This window comes from Panthera onca, chromosome B3, assembly GCF_046562875.1.
Source record: "Panthera onca isolate mPanOnc1 chromosome B3, mPanOnc1 haplotype 2, whole genome shotgun sequence".
Lineage (NCBI taxonomy): Eukaryota > Metazoa > Chordata > Mammalia > Carnivora > Felidae > Panthera > Panthera onca.
This window is the reverse complement of record NC_138344.1, coordinates 32,650,398-32,678,298: the sequence shown is the minus strand read 5'-3', so window position 1 is coordinate 32,678,298 and position 27,901 is coordinate 32,650,398. Positions and strand designations below refer to the sequence as shown.

At 39.5% G+C, this 27,901-nt stretch overlaps 1 protein-coding gene across 9 annotated transcripts in view; it reads left to right on the top strand.

The window, feature by feature from the left end:
- Positions 1-27,901, top strand: part of NEO1 (neogenin 1) — a 237,160-nt gene that overhangs the window by 192,192 nt on the left and 17,067 nt on the right. For 5 of the 9 annotated variants that reach the window (XM_078448869.2, XM_078448870.2, XM_078448866.2 and 2 more), the window contains 11 exons: positions 56-203; positions 4,282-4,392; positions 5,504-5,698; positions 11,702-11,797; positions 14,477-14,700; positions 14,809-14,947; positions 17,175-17,282; positions 19,034-19,228; positions 19,855-19,887; positions 22,832-22,900; positions 26,330-26,477. In XM_078448869.2, the coding sequence (XP_078304995.1) occupies positions 56-203; positions 4,282-4,392; positions 5,504-5,698; positions 11,702-11,797; positions 14,477-14,700; positions 14,809-14,947; positions 17,175-17,282; positions 19,034-19,228; positions 19,855-19,887; positions 22,832-22,900; positions 26,330-26,477 (1,466 nt within the window). The remainder of the gene's footprint in view (positions 1-55; positions 204-4,281; positions 4,393-5,503; positions 5,699-11,701; positions 11,798-14,476; positions 14,701-14,808; positions 14,948-17,174; positions 17,283-19,033; positions 19,229-19,854; positions 19,888-22,831; positions 22,901-26,329; positions 26,478-27,901) is intronic. The other 4 variants (XM_078448868.2, XM_078448863.2, XM_078448865.2 and 1 more) reach the window with 3 other exon arrangements.

Genomic DNA, 27,901 nt, shown 5'->3' with positions numbered 1-27,901 from the left:
CAGGACCAAGCTTTTGATAGATTTGGTCTTTTCCCAATATTCTTGTCTTCCCCAGAGTATTGTGATTCACTGGCAGCCACCTCCTCCAGCCACACAGAATGGTCAGATTACTGGCTACAAGATTCGCTACCGAAAGGCCTCCCGAAAGAGTGACGTCACTGAGACCTTGGTACCTGGGACACAGCTCTCTCAGCTGATTGAAGGTAAGCTGCCCCGCACGTGGGCAGAAGTTAGGAGACAGCGTCTTTCTCAGGAGTTGAATTATGTTAGTCTAATGACCACTCTGAGCTGGTGACTTAATGTGAAAACAGTGCAAGAGAATTAATTCAGTCTACTTCTGACCTGATAATCAAGTTAAGGAAAATAGTATTAAGTGTTCTGTTATCTGAGTCTTGAGATTGTGTTCGAGTTTCATTTCTTCACTTGGGGTTTTCTGTAGTCTGCACATTTTCTTTTTTGAATATATAGATACAGATCTTCCTTGACTTACAGTGGGGTTATGTCCCAATAAACCCATCAAAATTTGAAAATATCCTAACTCGAAAATGCATTTAATACACCTAACCTAGCAAACCTCATAGCTTAGCCTAGCCTACCCTAAGCATGCCCGGAACACTTACATCAGCCTACAGTTGGGCCAAACCACCTGACGCAAAAACCATTCTATAACAAATTGTTGGATATCTCATGTGCTTTATTGAATACTGTACTGAGAGTGAAAGCAGAATTTTGTAAGTGTATCAGTTGTTTACCTTCGTGATACAAGGTTGACTGGGTGCTGCCACTGACCCCACCCAGCATCACAAGAGAAGACTGTGCTTCATATCACCAGCCTGGGAAAAGATCACAATTCAGAATTCAAAGTACAGTTTCTACTGGATGTGTATCACTTTTATATCATTACAAAGTCAAAAAATAGTAAGTCGAACCATCCTAAGTCTTCATTTTTTTGTAATCTCAAAAGAAGGTAAAACAAAGCTGTCTAGCTGTTAGCAGAGGTCTACGTAACACGGACACCACTCATGTATATGTGGCCTGAAGCAACGTTTGTGAATAGCTATAGCAGTGTAGCAATCATTCTACTACTTGCTACATGATAAGTTTTAGAAAGTTCTGTCAGGGATAGCTCCTTTTGGGCAGTTTTCCCTTTTTGTGCAGCAGAGCAGGTGGCATAGTTGGTAAAAATGGACCCTCTTGCGTCTCTAATATGGATCCCCTCTACAGATGACAGAATGCCCCCCCCCCCCCACTTCTTTCCTCAGGTAGGGGAGTAGAGTGGGCTCGGCAAGGACCAGCTGGCTTTGCAGGAGAAGCATGAGAAGAAACATGAAATGCTTTTTGCTCTTTGGATATTGGGACTATGCTTACAAGGAACAGAGATAGATGCCCCTAAGAAGCCATTTTGGGGCTTCCCAGCAGAGCTGGTAGAAGAGAACTACAAGAATTGGAGATATTGTCACCATTATTTAAGCCCTGAGAATTAGTTTCATCTCCCTTGGGGAGCTCTCAATTTCCCTTACATTGCTTCCCTCCTGGGGAGAGAAGCGTGACATCAACCTCTTTGCTGTGCCCAAGGGGTCACATTCTTGGCAGAACCAAGATCTGGGGTCAGGAAGTGTAATGGTAGGAATCTCTAACAATTAATTGAGTCTCTGTAGTGGAAACTTTGCTCTGGTAATCCAGCACGCTTTTCTCTTTACTCCTCAGCTCACAGATGGGATTGACTTCTTTCAAAATAGGTGAATGTTTGTCTCTTAGGGTAGCTTTCAGTCTTTTAATTTATTCACGGGAACCCCACAGCTCTAAGCTTCAGCGTGTAAACACAGTTGAAGTAGTGTTGCTGAGACATCTCACAGAGGAGCATCTTCTATGTTCTTAAAAATCAGTTTCTGGGGGCGCCTGGGTGGCTCAGTCAATTGAGCGTCCGACTTCAGCTCAGGTCATGATCCTGCAGTTCACAGGTTCACGCCCCATGTCAGGCTCTGTGCTGACAACTCGGAGCCTGCAGCTTGCTTCAGCTTCTGTGTCTCTCCCTCTCTCTGTCCCTCCCCTTCTCGTGCTCTGTCTCTGTCTCTCTCTCTCTCAAAAATAAACGTTTAAAAAAATGAGAAAAAAAACGTTTCTGATTTTATACCAAATACAGATAACATTTCCCATCTGTAAGGCCTTTATTTTGAATATTTAGTAGTAGATACTTACTGTGTACCAGGTACTGTTCCTGTTACTAGTATAAAAACAGAGTGTAGTCCTGGACCATGAGGAGACTATTCATTTTCTCAATGAAACATTTGACATGTAAGCCAAGTAATCACCTTCATGTTAAAAACAGCTTTTTCTTTCTTTTTTTTTAATAATTTTTTTTTTTTAACATTTATTTATTACTGAGAGACAGAGAGACACAGAGCGTGAGCAGCGGAGGGGCAGAGAGAGAGGGAGACACAGAATCCAAAGCAGGCTCCAGGCTCTGAGCTGTCAGCACAGGGCCCGATGCGGGGCTCGAACTCACAAACTGAGATCATGACCTGAGCCGAAGTCGGTCGCTTAAACAACCAAGCCACCCAGGTGCCCCCAAAACAGCTTTTTCTTTATCGAGAAAATCCTTGGATTTTAAAATCATATATGGATTCATTTGTTTAATGGACGATACCGAACTTTTGTTCATATGTGCTGGCACTAGGTACACAATGGGGGGCAAAAATGGACATCTTTGCTCTCCTGGCGCATTAACTTGAAGCTTGATGAGTATTAGCAATGTGGATTACCAGGATCCTGTACCGAACCACAAATATGACTAAGTGGTAACCAGAAGGAATTGTTGTTTCTTCGTTTTATGCCACTTACAGCACTTAACACGTTCTGCCATGTCTTTGTAAACATTAAGTGTGGGCCTTAGTTTTCGTCTGCATTATGTAGGTTACTTATGGGGAGAGGGACTCAGCCTCTTTACACTCATGTCTCCTGCTCACATGGGCGTGTGCACTGTCACTTGCTTACGTGCTCTCTTACATTCTGACTTTCACCTACGGGGAGGGAATGATAATCTGACTGGTTGAATTCTTTTAGGACCTCAGTTGAGCCATGTTTGCCAGTAGTCCGTATTATTTGTCTATTAACAGTTATAAACACATGCAGAACCCTCTCTAGCACTTTTGGGTTCAGTGTATGCAGGGAGGTGACAGGTTGAACTGACTTGGGCCCAGTCATTTGACTCCTCCTCCTGCCTTGCTTGTTGCTTCTCCTGTGGGCAACCAGCTTCAGGGTGGGCCTGCTGAGAACAGAACCTCCCACCCATCTCTCACGTGTGACAGGATTGTTTTGAGCCACACTGCATCCTGGCCGTGTCCTCCCTCTCAGGTTCTCTCTTAAGCTTCTGTACTATGCTGCTGGCCAAAGAACCTAATATTTCAATATGGGGAGGTAGGATCATTTCTCACAACCTTATGAGATCTAAGGCTATATTTAGAATTTAAGTGCTCAAAAGATGTATACATGTGAGCTGTACACTGAAAAATCGTTAAGATGGTAAATTTTATGTTATCTATTTTAACAGAAGAAAAAAATGGATGCGTAAATAATATGAATAGCTGACCATATTACTGGCTGTTGCCCTATTTTGTAGGGTAGACTTTTACATGTGGGTTTTTGTTGCCTTCAGTACATAGGCAGGTTTATTACTGATAGTCATTATGAAAAATGGCATAATAGAAAGGGCTTATTCCTCAGTTTATGGGCAGGTAGGCTGTTGGAAAAAGATTTCCAGGCCATATTTGGTGTTTAAAATTGTTCTACTCTTGTTATGGGGGTGACTCAGAGAACAGAGGTTGAGGTAACCCAGCAGGAATTACATCTTTGAGTTATTTTCTGGTCTTGGGTATCTCTGAGACCAACTGACTTTGTTTCTCTGTTAGGGTTCTTTCATTATCTTCGACCTCTTTTTGACCTTAGTAACAAAGTGAAGAGATTACATTAAATGATCTCTGAGGGGCCTTCAGACTCTTTAAAAAAAAAAAAAGGTCTGTAATCTCTTAGGACCTTTACTCATTGGTTTTCCTCCTGATTGTGTGGGCTTCAGCCTCTCCTGGAGATGTGGGGGAGCTCCTCTGAGCTGTGTTGATGTATTGCTTGTGCTATGTTAACTTTAACTGAAACTTTATCAAGATAGTAGCTGTGTATGGAGTTCGTGGATGGGATACGTGCTTAATGACAAATTGTTAATCTTCTGTTTTCCAAATCTGTTTCAACTTGTCTTCTTTTTTTTTTTCCTCCTCGTTTGGGTCTCAGGTCTTGATCGGGGAACTGAATATAATTTCAGAGTGGCTGCTCTAACCATCAATGGCACAGGCCCGGCTACTGACTGGCTGTCTGCTGAAACTTTTGAAAGTGATTTAGATGGTAAGAACAACAATCAACAGGGTTGGCAGAAGCTAGGTACTAACTAACTGTAGTTAAATTATTTATACTGGAAAGCCACAGATTTGGTGGTGTATGTGGCTTAAATCTGTGAACTTTAATATATTACACTGCTGTCCTTACTGTAATGCAGCAAGTCTCCTAGAATGCTTTTTTCCCCCCAGTGGCTTTTAGAGATCTGTCCCTTTAAGCAGACCCAGAACAAATAAAAATGTACAGGTGCTTTAAGTCTAGTTTTTTTTATCAAGGCCATTGAGTAGATGGATAATCTAAAATTTAACACTGAGCCACATCAATCCCTCCTTTTTCAGCTACAGTTCCCCTTTTCTCTTAGTCCTGCACACCTTGCCCTTTTTCTCACCTGTGTTCCGTGAGTACCTCCATATAGGGTGTGTGTGGGTGTGGGTGTCTGTGTGTGTCTGTGTGTCTGTGTCTGTCTTTATTGGACACTGGTACTGCACTTAGGAGACAAAAGACCCCGGTCCTTATTCTCATTCTTGGCTTACCACTTTTTACATTGAGATAGCAAGTTATGCCTTGAAGTGATGGATTTGAAAGATACTATAAATTGCTACCTTTTTTAAGCCTCTTAGTCTCCCACCATTTAAATCAATATGTAGTTCTAAGGTTTCCTGTTTTCTGACTTACATCACTTAGGGGAGTAAATAATTGATACGGTTGCTGTAATGTGATACTTGATCACCTGTTGACAACAGGCTTCTAATTAGTTGGTATTATGCCTTTCTCATTCCACCTAGTTGAGTCTGGGACTCAGATGTGGGACCAAGAGGAATGAGTAGTTATTGAAAGGCAGTTTATTTGTTTTTCCCCATTGGGCAGAGGTTCTTAGATTCCTTTGCCTTCCTTTCCAAATTAATATTTCATTGTCTTGTATTTCAGGCTGTTTGGGTTTTGTTTTCTTCTTAGAATGTGATAAAACCACAGGCCATACTTCACTATATATACAGATTCTCTGTGAATTCTTGGGTGTAATGGAAAAATCTTAGCCCCAAATAATTTGACAGGAGGCTAAACACCATGGCCCAAGGATGGTGAAATATTCTAAGTCCTGTTTTTCTACTTTCCTACCCAGAAACTCGTGTTCCTGAAGTGCCTAGTTCTCTTCACGTCCGACCACTTGTCACTAGCATTGTAGTAAGCTGGACTCCTCCAGAGAATCAGAACATTGTGGTCAGAGGTTATGCCATTGGTTATGGCATTGGCAGCCCTCATGCCCAGACCATCAAAGTGGACTATAAGCAACGATATTACACCATCGAAAATCTGGGTATGTATGCTGAGTAGAGGAAGTAAATGCACATGGAATTTCTTCTTTTTAACTTTTTAAGAAAATTTAAAAATTTTTTATTTTAGAGACAGAGAGATGGGAGAGAGGGCCAGAGGGAAAGAGAGAGAGAGAGAGAGAGAGAGAGAGAGACAGACAGAGAGAGGGAGAATCTTAAGCAGGCTCCATGTTCAGCACAGAGCCTGACACGGGGCTTGATCCCACGATCTTGGGATCATGACCTGAGCTGAAGTCAAGAGTGTTGGATGCACTACCAACTGAGCCACCCAGGTGCCCCTTAACTTTTTATTGTATAATAACTTTATTTTTACAGAAAACTTTTAAAAACTACAAAGAATTCCTATATATCCTTCACCAAGAGACCCCAAAGGTTAACATTTTACCATATGTGCTTTATCATTCTCTATCTTCCTATACATACATATTTTTTTCTCTGAAACATTTGAGAGTAAGTTATACATGTGATGCCCTCTACCCTCTGACACTTTTATGTGAGTTTCCTAAAACTTGAGGGCATTTTCTAATATAACCATAGTACATTTATCAAAGTCAGCAAGTTAACACTGAGACAATATCTATAGACTTTATTTATATTTTACGAGTTATCTCATTAAAGTCCTTTATAATAAAAGAAAAACATTGTTTTCTGGTCCAGGGTTACTTATTGCATTTAGTTATCATGTCTCATTAGTTTTCTCTGACCTAGAGTAGTGCCTTGTTTTTTTCTTATATTTTATTACTGTGACATTTTTTATAAGTATAGACCATTTATATTTTGTAGAACGTCTCTCAGTTTAGACTTGTCTCATGTTTCCTCACTACAGTCAGCTTACCCATTTTTGGAAGAAATGGCATCCATACGTTGTGTTCTTGTCAGTGCATCACAACAGGAGGCACATGAAAGGCTGTTGCTAGGTGATGTTAATCAATCACTTGGTTCAGAGGGTATCTGCCACATTTCTCCAGCATAAAGTTACTGGTTTTTTCCTTCATAATTAATAAATACCTTGTTGGGGAGATACCTTGAGTCTTTGTAAATATCTTGTTTGTCATCAAACGTTCACTCACTTGTTTTAGCGTTTTCCTAACAGGTTCTGTGGTGGTGTTTCCCAAGTGAAGTTCTAATTCTCTTACTTCTCCTACATTCATCAGCATTCTTTGATACAGAAGCGCTTTCCTTTTCTTCCTTAGTGAAAGAATGGCCAGTGGGAGTCTCTTTATAGCCACTTCCTTTATTTGACATCTTCCAGTTTTCTGTGGGTACTTTCTTCCTTGTGACACAGTAAGATATTTTGCCTGCCCTTAGCCCTTGAATCAGTCATTTCTCCAAGGAACACTGATTTCTTTTTTGGAAAATGATATTTAGAAACCAGTATCTGCACTGTACATACTTCCTGTTATCAAGGTAGAAAATCCTGAGGAATCTGTAAAAACTCTAAGTGAGCTTAACAAAGTCACAAGAGACAGAATTGATATACAAAAATAGTTGTGTTCCCGTGTACTCACAATAAACAGAAGTTGGAATTAAGATAACAATACTAACATAGCATCAAAAAATATGAAATACTTAGTGATAAACTTTAAAAATATGTGGAAGGTCTGTACTGGAAATTAGAAAACTATTGCTGAGAGAAATTAAAGATGACTTAAATAAATAGAGGTACCATGTTTATAAATTGGATAATACTATTAAAAGAAAATGATTTTATTAAAATGACAGTTCTCCCCATTACTACTCCAAGTAAAATCCTGGCAGGTTTTTAGTAGAAATTGATAAACTTAATTCTAAAAATCAAAGGAACTAGAATAGCCAAACATTTTTTAAAATGAAGAATCAGGTAGTGTGGTCTTTTCAACATTTATTCAAGTGTTTTCTGAGGACCCACACTGCCTGATTTCAGTACATATTACAAAGCTACAGTAATCAAGACATTGTGGTGGTATTGGTACAAAGGTCGGTGTTACAGATCAATAGAACAGAATGGAATCCAGAAATAGATACATAGGTTGATAGAGTGAAATGATTTTTTGATTGATAGAGTTAATTGATTTTTTTTTTTTTTTTTTTACAAACACGCTGCCATAATTTAGTAAGGAGAGGGTAGTCTTTTCAACAAAAGGTATGGGAGTGATTAGATATCTGTATGATAAAGAAAAGGAACTTTCCTTGGCCTTTATCTCACACCATACACAAAAACAGATCTAAATGCAAGAGCTAAAACTATAAGACTTCCAGAAAAAGACAGGGAAAAACCTTCATGACTTCGAGGTAGGTAAGGATCTCTCAAGATATAAAAAAGCATAAGTTACAAAATTAAAAAATTAATCTATTGTACTTCATCGAAATTTAAAATTTCATCTTTTGAAAACACACCAATAAAATGAGAAGATAAGCCACAGACTAGGGGAAAATACTCCTCATTCAAATATCTAACAAAGAATTTGAGTCCAGAAAACATAAAAACTCTTACAGCTTAATAAAAGAATAGGCAAAAGATTTTGATGGGCAATATACCAAAGAAGGTATGTGAGTGGACAGTCAGCACATGAAAAGACTCTCAGCATCACTAATCATCAGAGAAATGCAAATATAATCACAACAAAATACCACTCACATTCTCTACAATTGCTAAAAATTAATAGTCTGATTATATATCAGCAAAGTTCAGCCGAACTGGAACTCTTATACTTGTCGTGGGAACATCTGAGGTTACAACCACTTGAAACAGTTGAGAGGTTTCTTTAAAAGCTGGCCACACAACCCAGCATTCCCACTCATAGATACTTAGCCAAGAGGAATAAAAATACATATTTACACAAAGTAAATACATATTTACACAAATCTAAAAGGAGTAAACAGGTAAATGGTAAATTGTATCTGTGCAATGGAGTACTCAGCAATTGAAAGGGATAGGCTGTGGATAGACACAGCAACATAACGAATCTCATAACATTATGCTGAGCAAAAGAAGCCAAACACAAACACTGTGTTACTACTTTTCTATTAAATTATAGAGTTGGCATCATTTATCTACGGTGACAAAGCAGGATCGGTAGTTGCCAGAGGAGACAGGGGTGATGGGAATTGACCGCAGGGGACACAAAAGAACTATTTGTAGTGTTGAAAATATTCTGTCTGGATTGTGGTAGTGATCACACAGGCAGGTATATATATATTTGTCAAAAGTCAAACCGTATACTTAAGTGGGTACATTTTATTGTATGCTAATTACACCTGAAAGTTGATTTACAAAGCCAAAAATTTTTTGAGAAATAGTAATACTTTATAATAGAAAATGAACTGATTTTGGTAGCTGTAATTACTTTTCCAAATTAGGCTATAATTATAGAGATCTTTCTTTGAAAGACTTCTCTTGAAATTCAGACTCTGCCCTGACCAACTTTTTTATTCAAATCATTTCTTTGTAAATATCTTTCCTAAGAATGACTTTATGTGCCTAACAAATGAATTACCTTCATTTTTTCTGGTAGAGAATAAACATCAATTTAATGCTTTATTCAGGAACATTATTTGTCTTTTTCCTTTAAGAAGAAACAGCACAGCTAACCTAGGAAGTATTCCCCATGTGAAACAGTCTTATAAGGCAATTGTAGGAGAACAAACGAAAAGCTTTGCTAGTAGGATAAAAGTGTCTCTGTGGTCTTTCCTTTATGCAACTACTCAAATGAAGATCCTCTGCAGTACACATGGTCCTTGACCTTCAGGTGCTTTCAGTCTAATAGGAAAACACAAGATACAATGAAATGAGTTGATGTGAAGTATGTTCAGAGAACCGAGAGCTAGTTAAGGTAACAGTGGAGCAGTCAAGAAAGAGGCTTAGCCTGTACTTGAAAGACTGAGTTATGATTATGTTTGAAAACGAGATGAGAAGGAGCAGTGCATGTGCTGAAGAATAAACAGACTTTATTAGAAAAGAGAGTGGACATTGAAAAGTAGCAAAAACGTTTAATTTGGCATAAAGTGAAGAAAGCTTGAGCTGTTTGTCAACACAGATCAAAAATGCATGTAATGTTAAACAAAAGAAGAAAGTCAGAAGTGGAAAAAGTACACTAGGAATTCATTAATCAAAAAACAGCTCTCTCCTGAGCTTCCAGTTGATGTAAACTTCTGCTAACTGGGTATCTGCACCGGGATATATCCCATATTCTATCATAATTTAACCCAAATTAAAGTTAGTGTCTTCTGAAGATCTTTCAGTCAGTTAATATTTCATGAACACCTACAATATCCCAGACTTTCAAACAGACATGATTCTAATTATTAGAAATAATACTATTTTGAGATGATTGAAATTGTTTAGAGTGCTGAGGAAGAGATATGAGGTGGTATAGCCTATAACCAGAGAGGCTAGTCCAGTCTGGGATGAGCCCTCTTAAAGGAATAGGCACCGTCCAGGCAAAGAAGGGTGACTGTATCACAGCACAGGGAACAGCTGCACATGTTAAGGTCCACTAAGCTCACGGTGCTCAGTGAACTGAAGGATAGCGGTAAAGAGCATAGAACACTGAGAACAAGGCAGAGTGGTGAGAGGCAAGAAGGTGGAATCAACAAGACTTGATCATTTGCATAAAGGGGAGGAGGGAGAGGGAGATCTTATGATTCCCAAGTTTCTGACTTGAGCAGCAGGATACATAGTGCCATTTACAAACTAGAGAACACTGGAGCAGATCTGAAGTGGGGACAGAGAGGGAGATGCCAAGTGGAGCATGCCAAATAGACAGTTGAACATAAGGTCCAGTGCTCAGAAGAAAGGTCTAGACTGGAGATACGTATTTGCATTTGATGGCACATGTGTGCTCATCCAAACTAAACACAATAGGAAAAAAATGAAGAGTGGGAATTGAAGGGGGCCTAGAATCAAGCCTTGAAAATGCGTACATGGTTGCTCTGCCTCTGTCTCTGATCCTAGTGAGTGACATCACCATCTATCATGTTGCCCAAATCAGCACCTTTTCCTTTTTCCTCACCTGTCAAGCACTAAGTCTTGTTGATTCTATTTATCATCACTTTTTTCTGACATTGGAAAACCAGGTGCCTTTGTACATTTCGCACTGATAACTAGAGAGTGGGCCACCAAGCAGACCAGCTCTTTTAAGCTTTTGAAGTAATGCAGGCCACTTGAGGCGTGGCCTCTCGGAAAACTGCCCAGCTTCACCAGAAATAAGTGGTATGGGTCAGCTCTTTACCCTGCCATACTTCAGTGGAGCCCAAGTCCCATTTCTGGAACTGGACTTCAAAGTATGAATACTAAACCTTGCCTAGATCAGGAATGTGAGAAGTAGAGCCTTCCTGATTTGCCAACAGGAGAACGAATTCTGCTCCAACCATTTTATGCCCTTTTTCCACCAAGTGTCACTAGTAGCGTTTTACATGATCACTGGAGGGAGCGTTTCTTTCCAGCTTCATTTCCTGCAACATCACCTCCAGGCCAGTTGAAATTTGGGACCATACCTTATCCAACCAAGAAGTCTACCTGAGGGCCAGATGGGGGTTGGCAGTTCCCGGATTTGGAGGTCCCCCACTTGCTGAGTTAACAGTTCTGCTACTTCTCCACTTGCTTGGCTGTTCCATTCACTGTCCCGCTTTCTGAGAATAAAAGGGGTTTAATTCTAACCTCCATTTATGGGCTTACAACACATAAAATTCCTATTTACTCATTCTCATCTGAGCCCCTCACTGTACAGTAGCATCAAACCATTGGTTAGTTGAGGCCAAGAGAGGATTCAGGTACAGCCACCCTCACTCCTGGAACTAACTCCAGATAGTTGATCCCAGCCAACTTTTCTGGGCTGTGTACAATGCCATCTCCATTTCCTCACACCCCAGAAGAATCCCCACATGAAATTCTCAAAATCTTTCCTAACTTCCTCTGCATTTAAAATCATGAATAGTCACCCTTGGATTTTTAAAATTCTGGAGTGAGAATTTTTTTCTAAGTGTTTTCACTTGTTTCTTTCCTTCAGATCCCAGCTCTCACTACGTGATAACCCTGAAAGCCTTTAACAACGTGGGTGAAGGCATCCCCCTGTACGAGAGCGCCGTGACCAGACCTCACACAGGTAAGCCATCCTGACCATCTCCAGTCTTCAGCATTTTTTCCAGCAGCTTATGTGGAATGTTGGCACGAGGTCTGCCCCATAGGTATCAGTGGAACGGAAAGTATATGCCACTATAGACTTCATATAGGAAAATGGGCTTTCAGCAGGGAAATTTGTTAATTTCTGGTTTTCTCTTTTTAGAAAATATTAACAGTCCTGTTATGCAAATAATTCTATGTAGATATGCAGCAGATGTTTTTAATTTGTTGGTCTCTAGAAAACATAGTTGTGAGAGAATTAAAAGTGATTTTCATCTTTTGGTCATGTGAGTTACAACTAAAAGGAGTGAAAAAAAAGAAAGGATCTCTATGACTCTGGAGGAATTATATAGGTTACTGAATGTCGCAGTAAATGTGTATGATCAGTGAATCCAGCGTTTTCTTTACTAGTTGCCTGAGTTGATTGGGAAAGTACTTTTCTATTTGCTTTTCATAAACTTTGTTTATATAAAGAGTATAAAGTCCATCGTACTATCCATTTGATCGACTGTACGTTTATTACAAAAGAGACCAAAATATTCATTTTTTTTTTGTAACAAAGGAATACACATATAAAATTTCTGTAGGTAAATAAAATCTCTAATTTAGAGCTGTATGAGAAAGCTTATTGAAATAAATATGTAAGACTTGTAAATTTTTCTAAGGAATACTGAAAACCCAAGAATTTATCATTTTCAGAAATGCTCTTTTCCGTTTGTTTTCCAGAACTGTGAATCTCTATTTCCTGCTACATTTTTTGGATACTTTGTATAATAGTGCAAATTTGACATTATTCTTTTTAAAAAGATAATCTCTGTCCCTTTTGTTCTTTAATGCTTTTACTTGACAAGACCAACATCCTTACTGCCTGTTTGGTAGTTCTGTCCTGTCTTCTCCTGTGTGCTTGCAATTTATAAGTTCTTTTTCCAGAAAGGGGAAAAAATGTAAGATGAAAAAGAGAATATTTAAATAAGTGGTTTGCTACTTTTTAAAATTGGCTTATAATAGAAAAATTTTTTTGAAATTATCTTCTCTTATGTGACTTAATAATAGTCTTCTGGCTATAAATATACAAGAAAATGTTCCTAAGTCATGTAACATCATTATCTTTTCCAAGAGTTATTACAAATAAAAAAAATTTCTCAAAGAAGTCTAACGATTTTTGCATCTGAAGGTGCATCTTCTGTAACTAATTGGTTTGTGTCCTAATTTTTGAACAAAGCCCTTGACTAGAATGTGTGCTATTCCTGTTATTTTTAGTACTCATTTTGTAGGAATACACAAATGGAGACTATTACATTAGTTTGGCAGTTATTCATAAACAAGGTCCATGCCATTTCAGATTTTGAGTTACAGGAAGGGCTAATTTCCATAACCATGTGGGAAACCCATTTTAAAACCTTAACTTAAAATAAATCAATCTGTGTATACTTAGAAAACCTGACCAAGAGTTGATAAAGCCCAATGTATCCTGCTGTATCACCCCGGGTTTGTGGTCCTTGTTGCCTTTGCGCACATTCTAGCCTCTATTTTGACATTGAGCTTAGAGAAGGTGTCTGTTGCATATGGCACAGGACATACATGAGTATAGACTTTTCATCAAATAAGAACTCTTACTTCTAAAGTTCATAAAGGCTGTCACTTGGATCCATAACTATGTCACTTCCCATAACTGATTTGGATTCATTAGATGCATTGTTTTCTGACCCTACTGGAGAAAGTACAGCAGTTGTTCCTGCATGGTATCACCTTACCTTTTCCCCAGGAAGAATAATACCCTTGAGAGTTACTTTTGCTTTATTTGGATGTATACCATCTTGCTGTACTGCTTATAGACCCAAGAAATCAGTAGATCTCAACTGGACCCTGTGGGTATCAGATAACCCTAACACCAAGGCCAGGTTAAGTTGTCATTGGCTGGCATTCAAGACTCAAGTTTGAGAGTAGGACCCTTACATGTTCATTGACATGCATTGATAAGCCATGTCCCAAAAATTCGGCCATATTCACTGAAATATCAAAACAGATCATAAGCTTTGTGTTGCTTGTTCTGAAATTACACCCTTGATTTAAAAATTTTTTTTTAACGTTTATTTATTTTTGAGACAGAGAGAGACAGAGCATGAACGGGGGAGGGTCAGAGAGAGAGGGAGACACAGAATCTGAAACAGGCTCCAGGCTCTGAGCACTCAGCACAGAGCCTGACACAGGGCTCGAACTCACAGACCGCGAGATCGTGACCTGAGCCGAAGTCGGACGCTCAACCGACTGAGCCACCCAGGCGCCCCTACACCCTTGATTTTAAAAGCAGATTGTATCTTCTCACAATCCTTTTTGGAAAGGTAGTAGAATTTTCAAGTAATTAAAAAAATTCAAGTATGATTATGTTAATATCACTGGATTATCAGATTTTAATATACATACAGATAATGTAGAGAATATAGTTAATTATTTCCCTAGAGATTTTCCTGCAAATTTTTCCTGAAAGAATGCAAGTGGAAATATTCTTTTTAATGAATGGTGGTTATCTATTAACTCCGGATTCTCTTTCTCTTTCTCCATTCCTCATCTTTCATTCCATTATGTTACCCTGCATTTCCTTTTCTTTTATTTTTGTTTATGTTAAAATGCCACTTCCCTTTTTTAATTACTTTTTACCCAGACACTTCTGAAGTTGATTTATTTGTTATTAATGCTCCATACACTCCAGTGCCAGATCCCACTCCCATGATGCCACCTGTGGGAGTTCAGGCTTCCATTCTGAGTCATGACACCATAAGGATCACATGGGCGGACAACTCACTGCCCAAACACCAGAAGATTACGGATTCCCGGTACTACACAGTCCGATGGAAAACCAACATCCCAGCAAACACCAAGTACAAGGTACTGGCACATTTGCTGTGGGTGAGAAAAGCTAATTGCTGTGGGTGAGAAAAGCTAATAGCTATTGATACTTCCTAATTTTAAAGTTCTTCATTCATATGCTTCCAGAATGCAAATGCAACGACTTTAAGTTATTTGGTGACTGGTTTAAAAGCAAATACACTGTATGAATTCTCTGTGATGGTGACCAAAGGTCGAAGATCAAGCACATGGAGTATGACAGCCCATGGGACCACCTTTGAATTCGGTATGTGTTGTCTGAATCTTACATCACATGGCATTTCTTCTCTTTGCAAGACATGAGAGCCAGTGGAAGTCCATGCGAGTATTGTCCCACATCCCAAGTCCTGAGACTTCACCTGCTTCTACGACCCAAGGAAAATTATCGAGGGTGTGAATTAGCACATTTACAGAACATAGTAAGCAGGTATAGCTGGAGTTCAGTGTTTGAATTATGTTTTCTTCATCACTGAACAAGAACATTAGCCAATAATGGGATAATATAATGCAAAGTATACTAGTTTTTAGGAATCAAGAGACTTGAGTTCAATCCCAGATCAACCAGACACTGACTGTGTAAGTCATAAGTAAGTCATCCAGCCTCTCCATCTGTTTCTTCCATCTGTAAAAGAGGGGTAATAATCTCTGCTTTTCATACCTTACAGGGTTATTGTAAGGGTAAAATGAGCAGATGAGAAAGCACATGGTAATTATAAAGCACTGTGTAGATGTAGAGGATTACTGTCATTAATCCTGCTTTACTGCTAAATTGAGAGAAAAACAAGTGACCTGCCCTTAACAAAGCAGCTGCCAATGCCATGCTTGCTGGAGCCTCAGAACTTTCCTGGTAGGCCACAAAGCTGCCCCAGCAGCCTTCTTACAAACCAGTTAATATCTGGTTGATATCTGATAAATCTCCCATTGGGACAGCCTCTAACGGGTTTTGCCTGTAAATAAACATGAAAGGTAAAAGACACCTAAACAAATTAAGGGGAAAGCAGGCTATCCAAGTTTGAGATTCCGTTTGCCTTTTGCTCATTTGTAGGCCTACCTTCTACCTCTTATACTTTTCTAGCATGTGGATATGTGTAACCATTGGGAGTCTCTGTCTCTTCTGGCCTCCTATGGCTTTTTTCACCTGTATATAATGAAAAAAATGGAGCTATTAAGTCTTTCTGGACTGGGCCTGGCCCTAATGCCTTTTTGTCTTCTGCACAGTTGATTGGACTTCCTACACAGAAAAAGGGTTGACTTTGGAGAGCTTAGAGTTAATAGTGCACAAAAGTTTAGGTAGACATTGAGTTTACTTTCTTTGCTAGTTTTAAGAATATCTTTTTGCTTGGGACCCCTGGGTGGCTCAGTCGGTTGGGCGTCCGACTTCAGCTCAGGTCATGATCTCGTGGTCTGTGAGTTCGAGCCCCGCGTCGGGCTCTGTGCTGACAGCTCAGAGTCTGGAGCCTGCTTTGAATTCTGTGTGTGTGTCTCTCTCTCTGCCCCTTCCCCCCTCATGCTCTGTCTGTCTCTCTGTCAAAAATAAAAAAACATTAAAAAAAATTAAAAAAAAAAAAAGAAAATATCTTTTTGCTTAATTCCAACCCATTAGTTAATAAATGATACTACATATTCCCTTAGGATGTGTGCATTTCACCAGGCTTCCTGCCTTCCATTTTATGCTAGGAGAATTCCAGTATTTTAGGTAGAGAAGAGTAAATTGAAGGATATACTTAATTTGCTCATTTCTCTACTGGTACATTAATAGTTATCAGCCATGACATCGAAATACAAGAAATGCAGTGTTGTTTTATTCTGTTGGTTTTTCCGTTTCATAAACAACTTTACATTTCATAACAATATTCTCAAATAGTTGACAGTGTGTGTTTAGTGCAAATTTAAAATGAAAGCATCAATTTGTAAATCATTTGTTTTTTGAGGGAATAGGGATTTTTAAACATTGTATTTGGTTTGGGGAGCCATCTATAAATGAAAGAGAAAATTATTTTACACTTGAAAATATTCTAACAAAATTATCCAAATTTGAGGGGGAATGTCATCTTGGGCAAATTACCTGACTTTTTTCATTGCCAATGCCCTGATCTGTCAAGCAGGGATAGTGGTAGCTGCCTTTCAAGTTGCCATAAATATTAAGTGAAATACTGTTTATAAAATGGCTGGCATATAGTAGATACTTGGTAACTAACTACAAAGGTCTTTTGACTTCCCTAAGTATCCTATAAATCCCTAACCCGAAGCCAAGATAACAATTCTGTATTCTCATTGTGTGGTATTTTCTCTTTGGTACTTGGCATATTCTTCTCTTGATTGGAGCTATTTGCAGGTAGACTTTGAGTTCTTTGAAGCCAGGAGGCTTTATCTTTTTTGCCTTATACCTCTTATTGTGCCTTATAAATGGGTTGAGGAAATGATGACTTAAATTGAAATGGACAGGAACTAATGAAAGTCTTGTTTTTTTGTAGTTCCTACTTCTCCACCCAAGGACGTGACAGTTGTGAGTAAAGAGGGAAAACCTAGGACCATAATTGTAAATTGGCAGCCTCCCTCAGAAGCCAATGGCAAAATTACAGGTAAGCTGCCTTTGAGTGTATGTCTGCCCTCTGTTCCTACCCGGCAGAAGCATCCCAACAGAGTGCTGTGTGGTTGGGGGAAGTGGGAGTCTGAAGGCTGGCTTGGTCATTTTATGAGGTGCAGTCATGGTGATCCTTGAAAGCGGACCTAGGGGGTGCTGTTGCTCACAGTAAGGTAAAAATGAATGGCCAGTTGGTTGTTCTGACTCACTTTGGGTGAAAGTCTGATGGGCGTTGTTACATTAGACAGTCTTTGGCTATGGTGGGGCCTTATGGACATATTTATTTTCATCAGAAAAGCTCTTCTTTGCCTCTGACTAGATAATCAGCTTTGGCGTCAAAGACCCTGCCTGATTCTAAAGGGTAATACCCGGTAAATATAGATTCGAAGACCCAAAAAGCCCATTAAACTTTTAATTCAGTTTTTTGTCCCCAGGCCTGCTACTTCAGCTTCCTGTGCTCTTAACACTGGAGTTAGAAGTTTGAATTGGCCTAGGCCTTTGAAGGGACCTGGGATTTTTCCTTGGACTTCCAGAGAACTTGCCACAGTAGAGGACACTGTGTCTTCCATGTCTTTATCAGGGAGGAAAGCCCAATGGGATTTAGCTCTTAATTATTCCCCTTGGAACCTCTGCTCCGTGTAGGTTTAGGTTGAGGAACAGGAGTTTGCTTTCTGATGTTCCTATGTATGAATAAGGAGGCCCAAGGGAACTGATCGCATTTCTCAGTGTTGTCCTGCTTCCACTTTCAGTTAGAATCCCTTTCCGTAAATCCTTGGGCTTTCTCATGGTGTGTGTGTGTGTGTGTGTGTGTGTGTGTGTGTGTGTGTGTGTGTGTGTTTTACTTCCCTGTTCCTTACAAGAAGGAAGCATGACTTGACCTGGGTTACATTTTATTTTATCTTTAAAAACCAGTAATGATGCATGCAGTGCATTTTTGCACTGTGTAAGTCAGATAGGCATGTAGCTCTTCCTGCCTCAGCCGTGGAGACTGAGTGCCCCCTGGTGGGAGTATCAGGTGATGTTTCACTAGGACTTCAGCCACATCAAGTCTGCAGTTTTAATAAAGGTACTGCCCAACCCTCTCCCCACCGGGGTGGGGGAGTTTTTCTCCTGGGAAATCATGTTGGTGCGAGCTAAAACAGCACTTCAAATCAGTGTCTGTTTTCAAAAGAGCATTATTTTAATTGTAGACCCTTGATGTGTATGCTATTCAAATATTAAGATGTTGAAGTAATTGGATTGTTTCCTTCTGAGAGTTCTTGGCCCTGTATTATTAACTTATGATAGTTACTATATAACTGCTTTTATTGTTTCAACTGCTGATACAGATGATAACTTACAGCTTGGCACTGTTGAGATTGCAGTTTTCTCTATATTATGTTTAGTGTAGCATTTTGAAGGCATTTTACCCTTGCCCCCCCACCATTTTTTAAGTTTATTTTGAGAGAGAGAAAAAGTACGAGTGAGGGAGGGGCAGAGAGCTGGAGAGAGAGAATCCCAAGCAGGCTCCACACTGTCAGCATAGAGTCTGACTGGGGGCTTGATCTCACAAACTATGAGATCATGACCTGAGCTGAAATCAAGAGCCAGATGCTTAACCCACTGAGCCACCCAGGTGCACCACCATTGCTGTTTAATGAGTAGCTAGTTTTCTACTTGTATATGCCATAACATATATCTTTATTGACTTACCGATTGCAAAGAAAAAGCAGGAATAAGGTATCTTTTCTCATTTCCTCCTTTGGACAGGTTACATCATATATTACAGTACGGATGTGAACGCAGAGATACACGACTGGGTTATTGAGCCTGTTGTGGGAAACAGGCTGACTCACCAGATACAAGAGTTAACACTTGACACACCATACTACTTTAAAATCCAAGCCCGAAACTCAAAGGGCATGGGACCCATGTCTGAAGCCGTCCAATTCAGAACACCTAAAGGTAAAACTCCACTAAACAGTGTTTTCTTGTATGTCTCTTTAGTGAGGCAATGCTTGCACATATAACTTTAGCACATAGAAACTGTGGAGAATATCAGGAGTCCTGATGATGAGTTTATGAACCACAGTGTGAACCTTTATCTCAAAATGATCCTTCACTCACCCATTGACCACCAAATCAGTGCTCCCTAGGTTATTGGCCTAACCATATCACTTACAAGGCTGTTTAAGGCAGATGAATTGCAATGATCCTAAAGTTTTTACCGGTCAGATCAGATGTGATTTGTTTAGTTACCAGGTAGAGTAATAGCATGTTAATTTCCTTTCAACACATGCAGGCTCTCAACCTGAAAGGCTTATGGACCTTTGTAGAGAGAAAGACACTAACGGGGGATGTTTGAAGAAATCTCTAGATAAAAAAGTAAAGTACTGAACCATGTGAGATTAGGAGTAAAATTTAGCTGGGGACTGAGTCTGGAAATTTCTGTTAGTACTGAAAACAAGATTCAATTTGTTTGGAAGTTTGTGGGTTTTGTTTTTTTTTTCCTTTAAAAACTCTGCCTGTCCCATCTTCAAAGCTTGTGATCCTTGCTCTTGTTTTTTCTTCCCCTGTGCTTGGCCTGTTAGCGGACTCCTCTGATAAAATGCCTAATGATCAAGGTAAATCAGTTAGATGGCCTCTTCTTTCCTTTCCTCTCTTTTGTGACCTATTATTACTAGCTTTTTGTTGTTCTTGTTTCTTTTTTTTTCCCCTAAAAATCGGTACTTTGTGTTAAAAACCACATATTTATTGGCCAAAGTGGAGTTGAGTCCATGTTTGTGGCACTTGGGGTATCTGAAAAGCTGGGGATCTACTTAGAAGCTAAATAGGCAGCATCAGAAATGGAGCTGTAAATGAAATTCTGCAGCTGTAGGAGATTGGCCTTAAGTATGGGTCAGTTTGTCCTTTGTGTTAAGATACTGAAATTCTGTAACAATGATAGGCATTTGGGCCATGATGGGAACCCTCACAATTGTTTGTCGTATTTGTAGCATCTAGGATTGTATTAGTATTTCTAAATGAAAAGTTGTAATCAAATTCAGCCGATACCCTATTTCCCTCCCATCACAAAGAATCTACCCTAATGAATTGTATGGTCATCCATGACAAAATTAGTGCTATTTATCCTGTTACCCTAAGCTTACTTCAGAGCTTTTCTCCATTTCTCCCTTAAATATACTTGCTCATTTCAAAAGAGGTAGAAACAATTTAAAATGGAAACTTGAGGCACTGGCCTCAGTGTCCATTCTTGAAATTATCTGTCCACATGGTTTTTCTGCTATAATTGCTATGGTGGAGAAGTAACTGGATTGTGGTTTTCATCTCCAGGGAGTCAGCTACAGTTGGTATCTGTTTTCTATACCAAGAGCAATGAGGGGAAAGTTGATGATTGCTTTCAAGATTTAAGAGTAGTTTTTAGAAATAAAAAGTCTTTGGATTTTGGTGAATGGCAAGGAAGAGTCAGAACTTGAGGTTACATGTTTCAGGCTTTAGAAATGTGTTTGCACTCAGTGAGTCTTTCTTTGTATGTGCTTGTGTATATGTGTGAGGTACCTTGATGATGGTAGACATTTTAACTTAAGCATGAGAACAGAAGAAGAACCCTACTGTGTGCACAGATTACAGATGTGCTCACTGTCCTTCCTCTACTTCACTCGATAAGCTAGAGTACAAGTCTTCACTTGCACCACACCTCTAGCCTTTAAATTCCTTACCCATGTTTATTTTTGGTGTTTGGTTAATCCTTGGAATTTCTTGCTCATAGGTTATATTTAAAAGAAAAACATGCTGGGGAATACAGGAATTCAGCCAGCCAGTTTATTGGCAAAGTGTGTTCTTTGGCAATTAGTTAATGCTACGATACTCTGGATAGTTGGACTTACAGGTGGGCTACCTGAAAAAGAAGCAGACCTAGATGTGAAGAGCTTTGCAAGTACTAAGTCATCCCCTCCAACTAGACTTCATCACAGTGAAAAGAACAGCTGGAGTCATGGCCTGTGGTGTGTGCCACTTGGCAGGAGCGATGGCAACAGAAACAAGGGGATGAAGTAACAAGTATGGACAGCAGGAAAGGGATCAGGGACTCTGAGTTAAATATGCCCTTTTGGATACCCAACAGCTTGCATTGCTTTGGGAGTTTTGAGCTTCTGGAAACATAGAAAACATTGTTTTCATCTAGATATTTATTCTGTTCAATGAACTATATACACAGATGTTCAGATTTTAATTGTTCATTTAGTCCACTGCTATTAACTTTTATAGAAGTACTTGACATTAGCTGTAATATTTTGTAGAAACACATCTAGTTTATGTGTTTCTAGTCAAGCTTTATTTGTAGAAATAACTCATTTTTAAGTGTTTTCTGAAGCTTCATACTCTGTGCCTCTGCAAAGGGAAAGATTATATTCTTCCCTGGAGATTTATTATATTTGTAATAGTAGTTAATATTTGTTGAACATTTGCTATGTGTCAGGTGGTATTCAAAATATTTTATAGGATTAAATTTCCATTTAATCATCAATACTATTTCATGAAGTAGAAACAATTATTATCACTGTTTTACAATGAAGAAACTAAGACCCCAAAATAATGAATAACTTGCCAAAAGTCAAGTACATGAAAGGCCAGTATTCAAGTGCAGGCAGTGTCCTGTATTAACCATGAGGAGTAGCTTTGACTTTGCAATTCTTTCAGACTTCGGGAGAAATCCAAACCTTGAATTAAGGAATACCTTTGATTTACTGGGAAAGGACTCCTTATATTTGCTTTACCCAAGCAGCTTTTTCTATAAATGTGAAGAACAAAATCCAAGACCAAGAATATGAATTATTAAAAAACTGATCTTTGTATTTCATGAAGTCTGTTTGTGAGGTGGTCCCAAGCCTAAGGTCGACAGCCTCACTCATTGTGTTTCATTATGATGGATTAGGAGACAGTGTCCTTGGTGAGCAACTAGAGGGAAGACTTCATTTTTCCATCCTTGGGTATTTAGATGGCTGAGCAGGCACTGAGAACCCGATTTGAACCTCCACTTGTTTTCCTGCTCCTGCTTAAGGCAACTTTATACTGAGAAAGGCAACTTTATAATTGGGAAAAAAAAAAAAATCCAAACACTACTGATACCTGGTAGGCCAGATCAACATAGCCAGGTCCTTGGAAAAGTCCACTTCTGTAATGCAGAAGTCAACCCAGCTGGTCCCTCTGTTCCTTTTCTGAGAGAAGCTAGTTTTGCCATAAGTGCTCTGAGCAGTCTTTCAGGAACTGTTTCCTGGGCGAGAGGAATGGGTGTGTTCCCACTTTATGAACAGCAAGTGGCAGTGTAGTTACATGCTAGATATAGCCACGGACCGAGGGTGTCAGCCTTTCAGATGCCTCATTGCATAGAAAGCTATATACCTTAGTTTGCTTTGCACAGCCTATTTTTTCCCCTGTTGTTTATGTGCTACTTTGTTTTCTCATGGACAGAGTAGACTGAAAATATTTTTTGTAGAAAACACTTGATGTGAAGCAGACTCATCACACCAATGGCTTGGATCCTTACTGATATGATTTCTTCTCCTTCAGCCTCAGGGTCTGCAGGAAAAGGAAGCCGGCTTCCAGACCTAGGATCTGACTACAAACCTCCAATGAGTGGTAAAGCCTTTCTTATGGCTCTTCTGGCTTCCTGTGGGCATGACACAGTTCTACTTGAGTCTCAATAAGTCTTTTGTAGCTTGTTTGTGGTGGGTTGTGGCATGTTACCTATTTCCTTTTATTGAGTAGAGTTTAATTTAGGCATTTTCTGGCAAATGTTTGCTGAATTACTGCAAACCCATTCATTATAGGATCCATAAGTAAAATTGTTTCCCCACATACACAACTTAAAATAAGATTAATTCTAAACAAATGAGTCTTCCTTTGCTCACTGCCTGCCTCTATAAAATTAGAATCTTGCTTTCAGAAATAAACCTTCTAATGTGATTATCCATCACATACAACAAGCCAAAGAAATGCTTCAGAGTCATGAATTTCTCCCCCACACTGCTTACCACACTGTTTTTAATTTGGGAATTCTAAAAACTTCTTCCCAGTTTTCCTAGCCAGGCTAAGAGCTGGTGCCTTCTGATTACTTAAGTGCTGACACCTACTTCTCTGTAGAACTTCACTGTTTTAAGTTACTGTCACATGTGAAATTACATTTGATCCTCATAACCCTGTGAAGCAGGGAGAACAGATGTCATTCCCATTTTTACATTAAGAGACTGAGTGAAGTGAGTGCCTGGGTCCACCCACTAATTATGGAAGTCCTAGAACCAAAATCCAGGTCTTCTGACTTCTGATTGTGCCGTTTCCACTATCACATGCAGCCTAAAAGGTGTGGGGTGCTGTACCAGATGTGGGAATCTGAGTCCTAGTCTGAGTTCTAGGACTCTTGAATTTTTCCTCCTGGGATGCATGTGTTACATTTATGTGCTGTCCACATAGAATATTCATGATTATGAGAAAAGCAATTACTTCCTTGTCTTTTCTTTCATTTATACTTTCATTCACACATGTTTTTAAAGGTTCAGGTTCTGTGTAACAGGTTATGGGAGCAAAAGGAATGGGTAACAAACCAGCTGACAGAGAAAAGGGAAAGCTTCATAGAAGAGGTGATGACTGACCCAGATATGAAAGGATGCATGGAAGATGGCTTGACATTTGTCAGGGAGGGGGTTGGACATTTCAGGAAACAATAACAGCATGTGCGAAAGCATGGCAACAAAAAACAGCCGGCTCTCTCCAGGGATCACGCTGCCTAGAGACAGGATAGAGAGTCTCACATCAGAGAAGGTAGTGGGTTAGAACCAGCCTGCCAAAAGCTCAGGTATCCACGCTATGAAATGTGAGTTTCATCCTGTGCATAGCACATGTAAGATACCTCCTACCACAGGGACACTGGGATTTCCATTTATTGAGTATCTAGTGTTATTACTCTGATGAGTGAAGAATGAGTCAGGGGCTAAGATTATGAAGTCAGAGTGGGGAGTTAAGAAGCTGTTGCAGTAGTCCAGATGAGGCTTAAGAAATGGCCTATCATAATGTCCCTAACTGGACACGCTCCTATGGCAGCTCACTCTCACTCTATCTTCCCTGGGGGGTTTTGGCCCTCTCAGAAATTAGAGGTCAAATGCAGTTTAATGGGAGTTCATCTCTGTTGAGAACAGGGAAGAACTGTCCCCACCACCCCTGCTAGCCTCCACACACCAGGCCCCTAATCTCTGATTCGTACCGCCTGTCCCACCACATATCCCACCCTGTACCTCAAAACTGCTGTTAGTGAAAGTTATTTATGTAAAGCCCCAGTATGGTCTAATTTTATTAGTCCCTAGCTCTGTAGTCTTTCCCGAATATAAAAATGTTGTTTTACTAAAGCTCGTTATGTACAGTATATGTTATCTGTCTGCTTACCTTTCTCTCAGATGAAGAATAAAAATAATCAAAGCAAATGTAGAATAATAAGCTCTAAGCCCTCCTAAATCAGCCCAGATTTCTAGCACTGTGCTTAGATGTAGCCTATAAAATCATATAATCAAAAGTTGGAAGGTCAGCTAATACGGTGTTCTGGACGGGATTCCCACAATAGGTAAAGTTTGAATTAGATCCTAAGTTTATAAACCAGAGTTGTATTTGAGAATCACTTTAGGAGCTTTTCTAAAAACTCAGATTCCCAGGCCATAACTTCATGTTGGGAATTTCTTCCACAATCTCCCAGATGGGTAGAATGACTCTTCGTAGGCACTTCTAGAAACTAAACACTCATTACTTGGTAAGACAGCTCATCCATCATTGTGCAGCTCTGTTTGTTAGGTAGGAGAGAGAGAATCGCTAGAAGGAAAGACATCAGATATCTATGATAGAGCTGTTTGGTGGAATTTCCCACATTTTATAATATGAGCATGCATAACTTTTATAACAAGGTGGAAAGCAAAGCAGTGTGTTCCAGAAGGTAGAAGAGCAACACAGAATAGAGCTAAGTTACAAAAGGCCTTGGACGCAGAGTTTGGCCCTCATCCTGTAAGCAGTGGGGAAATAGTAACAGGAAGAAAAGCCAAATTTCCTCAGGGTCATAAATGATCCAGCCTCTGCACACTCGTCTATCTCTGTCTTTTCATTTTATTCCCTGTAACTTTGCATCTCTCCTTGCTTGAGCAGCACTGGCTGCCTTCCTCTTCCTTGGACATGCCAGGGCTCATTCCTGCCTTAGGATCCTTCCACTAGCTGTTCCGTCTCGAATGTTCTTCCTCCACATCTTTGTATGGTGGGATCTTTCTTGTCCTTCATATCTCAGCTCAAATGCCATTTCCTCAGAGAAGCCTTTTCCAACCATTCAATCTAAAATAGCCACCCAGTCACTCTGTATCATATCCCCTCATTTTATTTTTTTCACAGCACTTATTACTAATAATTTCTTACTTGTTTATTTTCTGCCCCTACCCCAGCAGTCACATCTTTGTTGTTCACTGTTGCATCCTTAGTAACTAGAACAATGCCTGGCACATAGTAAAACTACTCGGTAAATATTTGTCAAATTAATGCCTATGTACAGACCTGCTTTTTCCTGAAACTGAATAAGAGAATTGACTTTGCAAAGACTGTATTTATAAAAACAGACTGTATTTTTCAAGTAGTTTTTTGTGGTGTCAGACATCTCTATGGTGGGGAAGACTTCAGCTTTCTACGAATGTACATTTTTTAAATGGTTTGGAAAGTCAGAAAACTAAATGATTTACAAATGGTGCTTTATAACACAAATTTATGCATAATATAATATAAGACCACGACGGGCAGACCCGTTATTTGTCCAAGTATAATGTTTAGTATAATTTGAGAAGCTTTTATTGAACCAGCTTTGTGCAAAGCACTGTGCTAAGAACTGTACATAGTGCAGAAACTTGGCTCTCTAGATTTTGTGAGACACCTGTATGCAAGGCACAGCAATGAGTGTATTACAGAGAAGTTCACATGAAGTTTCCATAGCCTGAGTGTATACATGTTTGGAATTCTCTAACACTAATAAATGTCCCGGTTTTCCCTCTCCAGGCAGTAACAGCCCGCATGGAAGCCCCACCTCTCCCCTGGACAGTAGCATGCTGCTGGTCATCATTGTTTCTGTTGGCGTTGTCACCATTGTGGTGGTTGTGGTCATTGCTGTCTTTTGTACCAGGCGTACCACCTCTCACCAGAAAAAGTAAGGAGCCCCAAATGTAGCCCATGATTTTTGCCATTGATTCTTTTGCTACTATGTGACTTCTGTGTTTGGCGTTGTACAAAGAGATCAAACATAAAATGCACTTCTCCCTTGAAAAATGTGAGGATTAGGGACACTGACCCTAATTCAGAATTAGGCAGTCAGAATTCTGCATGTAAATTTTGACTACCCCCAAATTTAACTACCAGTAGCCTACTATTGACAGAAAGCCCTGCCGATAACATAAACTATTGATTAACACCTATTTTGTATGTTATATATTATATGCTGTATTCCTTCAGTAAAGGTAGAAAAAAGAAAATGATTAAGAAAATCATAAGGAAGAGAAGATACATTCACAGTACTGTACTATAATTATCAAAAAACGTCTGCATGGTGAATAGCAAACATATACCCTCACCCTGGCCCTAACCCTAACCCTAGATCTGGAAAGTGGATTCCTGAACACCCAATAAGAAAAGCTAGGAAGCAGCCTAGTTATTTTGGAGGAGACCCCAAATATTTAAGAATTTCTGAAAATTGGTATGAAGGTAGAGATAAAAACAGAAGGAATAATTGAATATCTATTTAAAGACTGTTTAGAGCCCAAAATCCCCTCCTTGCCTCAGTTCAGTAGATGGCTGCCGTTCTATTTTTAGCCAAGCAGAAGTCTGGGGTTTTACTCTCTAGAGAGGTCTCTGAACTGTCGGATGCCAGGCACTTACCCTCATGCTCACTCTAACCCTAGATCTGAGGGGGAAAAAGGGAAGATATGGTATATTTATGCAATGGAATATTACTCAACCATAAAAAGAAGGAAATCTTGCCATTTGCAATGACATGGATGGAGCTAGAAGAGTATTATTTTAAATGAATTAAATCAGAGAAAGAGACAACCGTATGATTTCACTCATTTGGAATTTGAAGCAAAACAAATGAGCAAAGGGGGAAAAGAAAAGAGAATGGCAAACCAAGAAACAGACTCTTAACTATAGAGAATGAACCAATGGTTATCAGAAGGGAGGTGTGTGGGCGGACAGGTTAAATAGGTGATGAGGATTAAGGAGGGCCCTTGTGATGAGCACCGGGTGGTATATGGAATTGTTGAATCACTACGTTGTATGCCTGAAACTAATATTACACTGTATGCTAACAAATTTAAAGGAAATTAAGAAAAAAAAAGTCTGCATGTAAGTGGACCCCTACTGTTCAATCCCATGTTGTTCAAGGGTTAACTGTACATTAAAAATTATGTTTTAAATATTTTTAAAGGAAAAGAAGAATGGTTTCCATAAGTGTGTATCACTCGGTGTCCTGGCAGGAGAGAGGTGGCACACTCAAAAAGAGTGAAAGGAAGATTCTCTTTCCTAACCTGACTCTTTCCTAAATGGTCCCTTTAGGACATTCACAAAGTCATAGGTGGG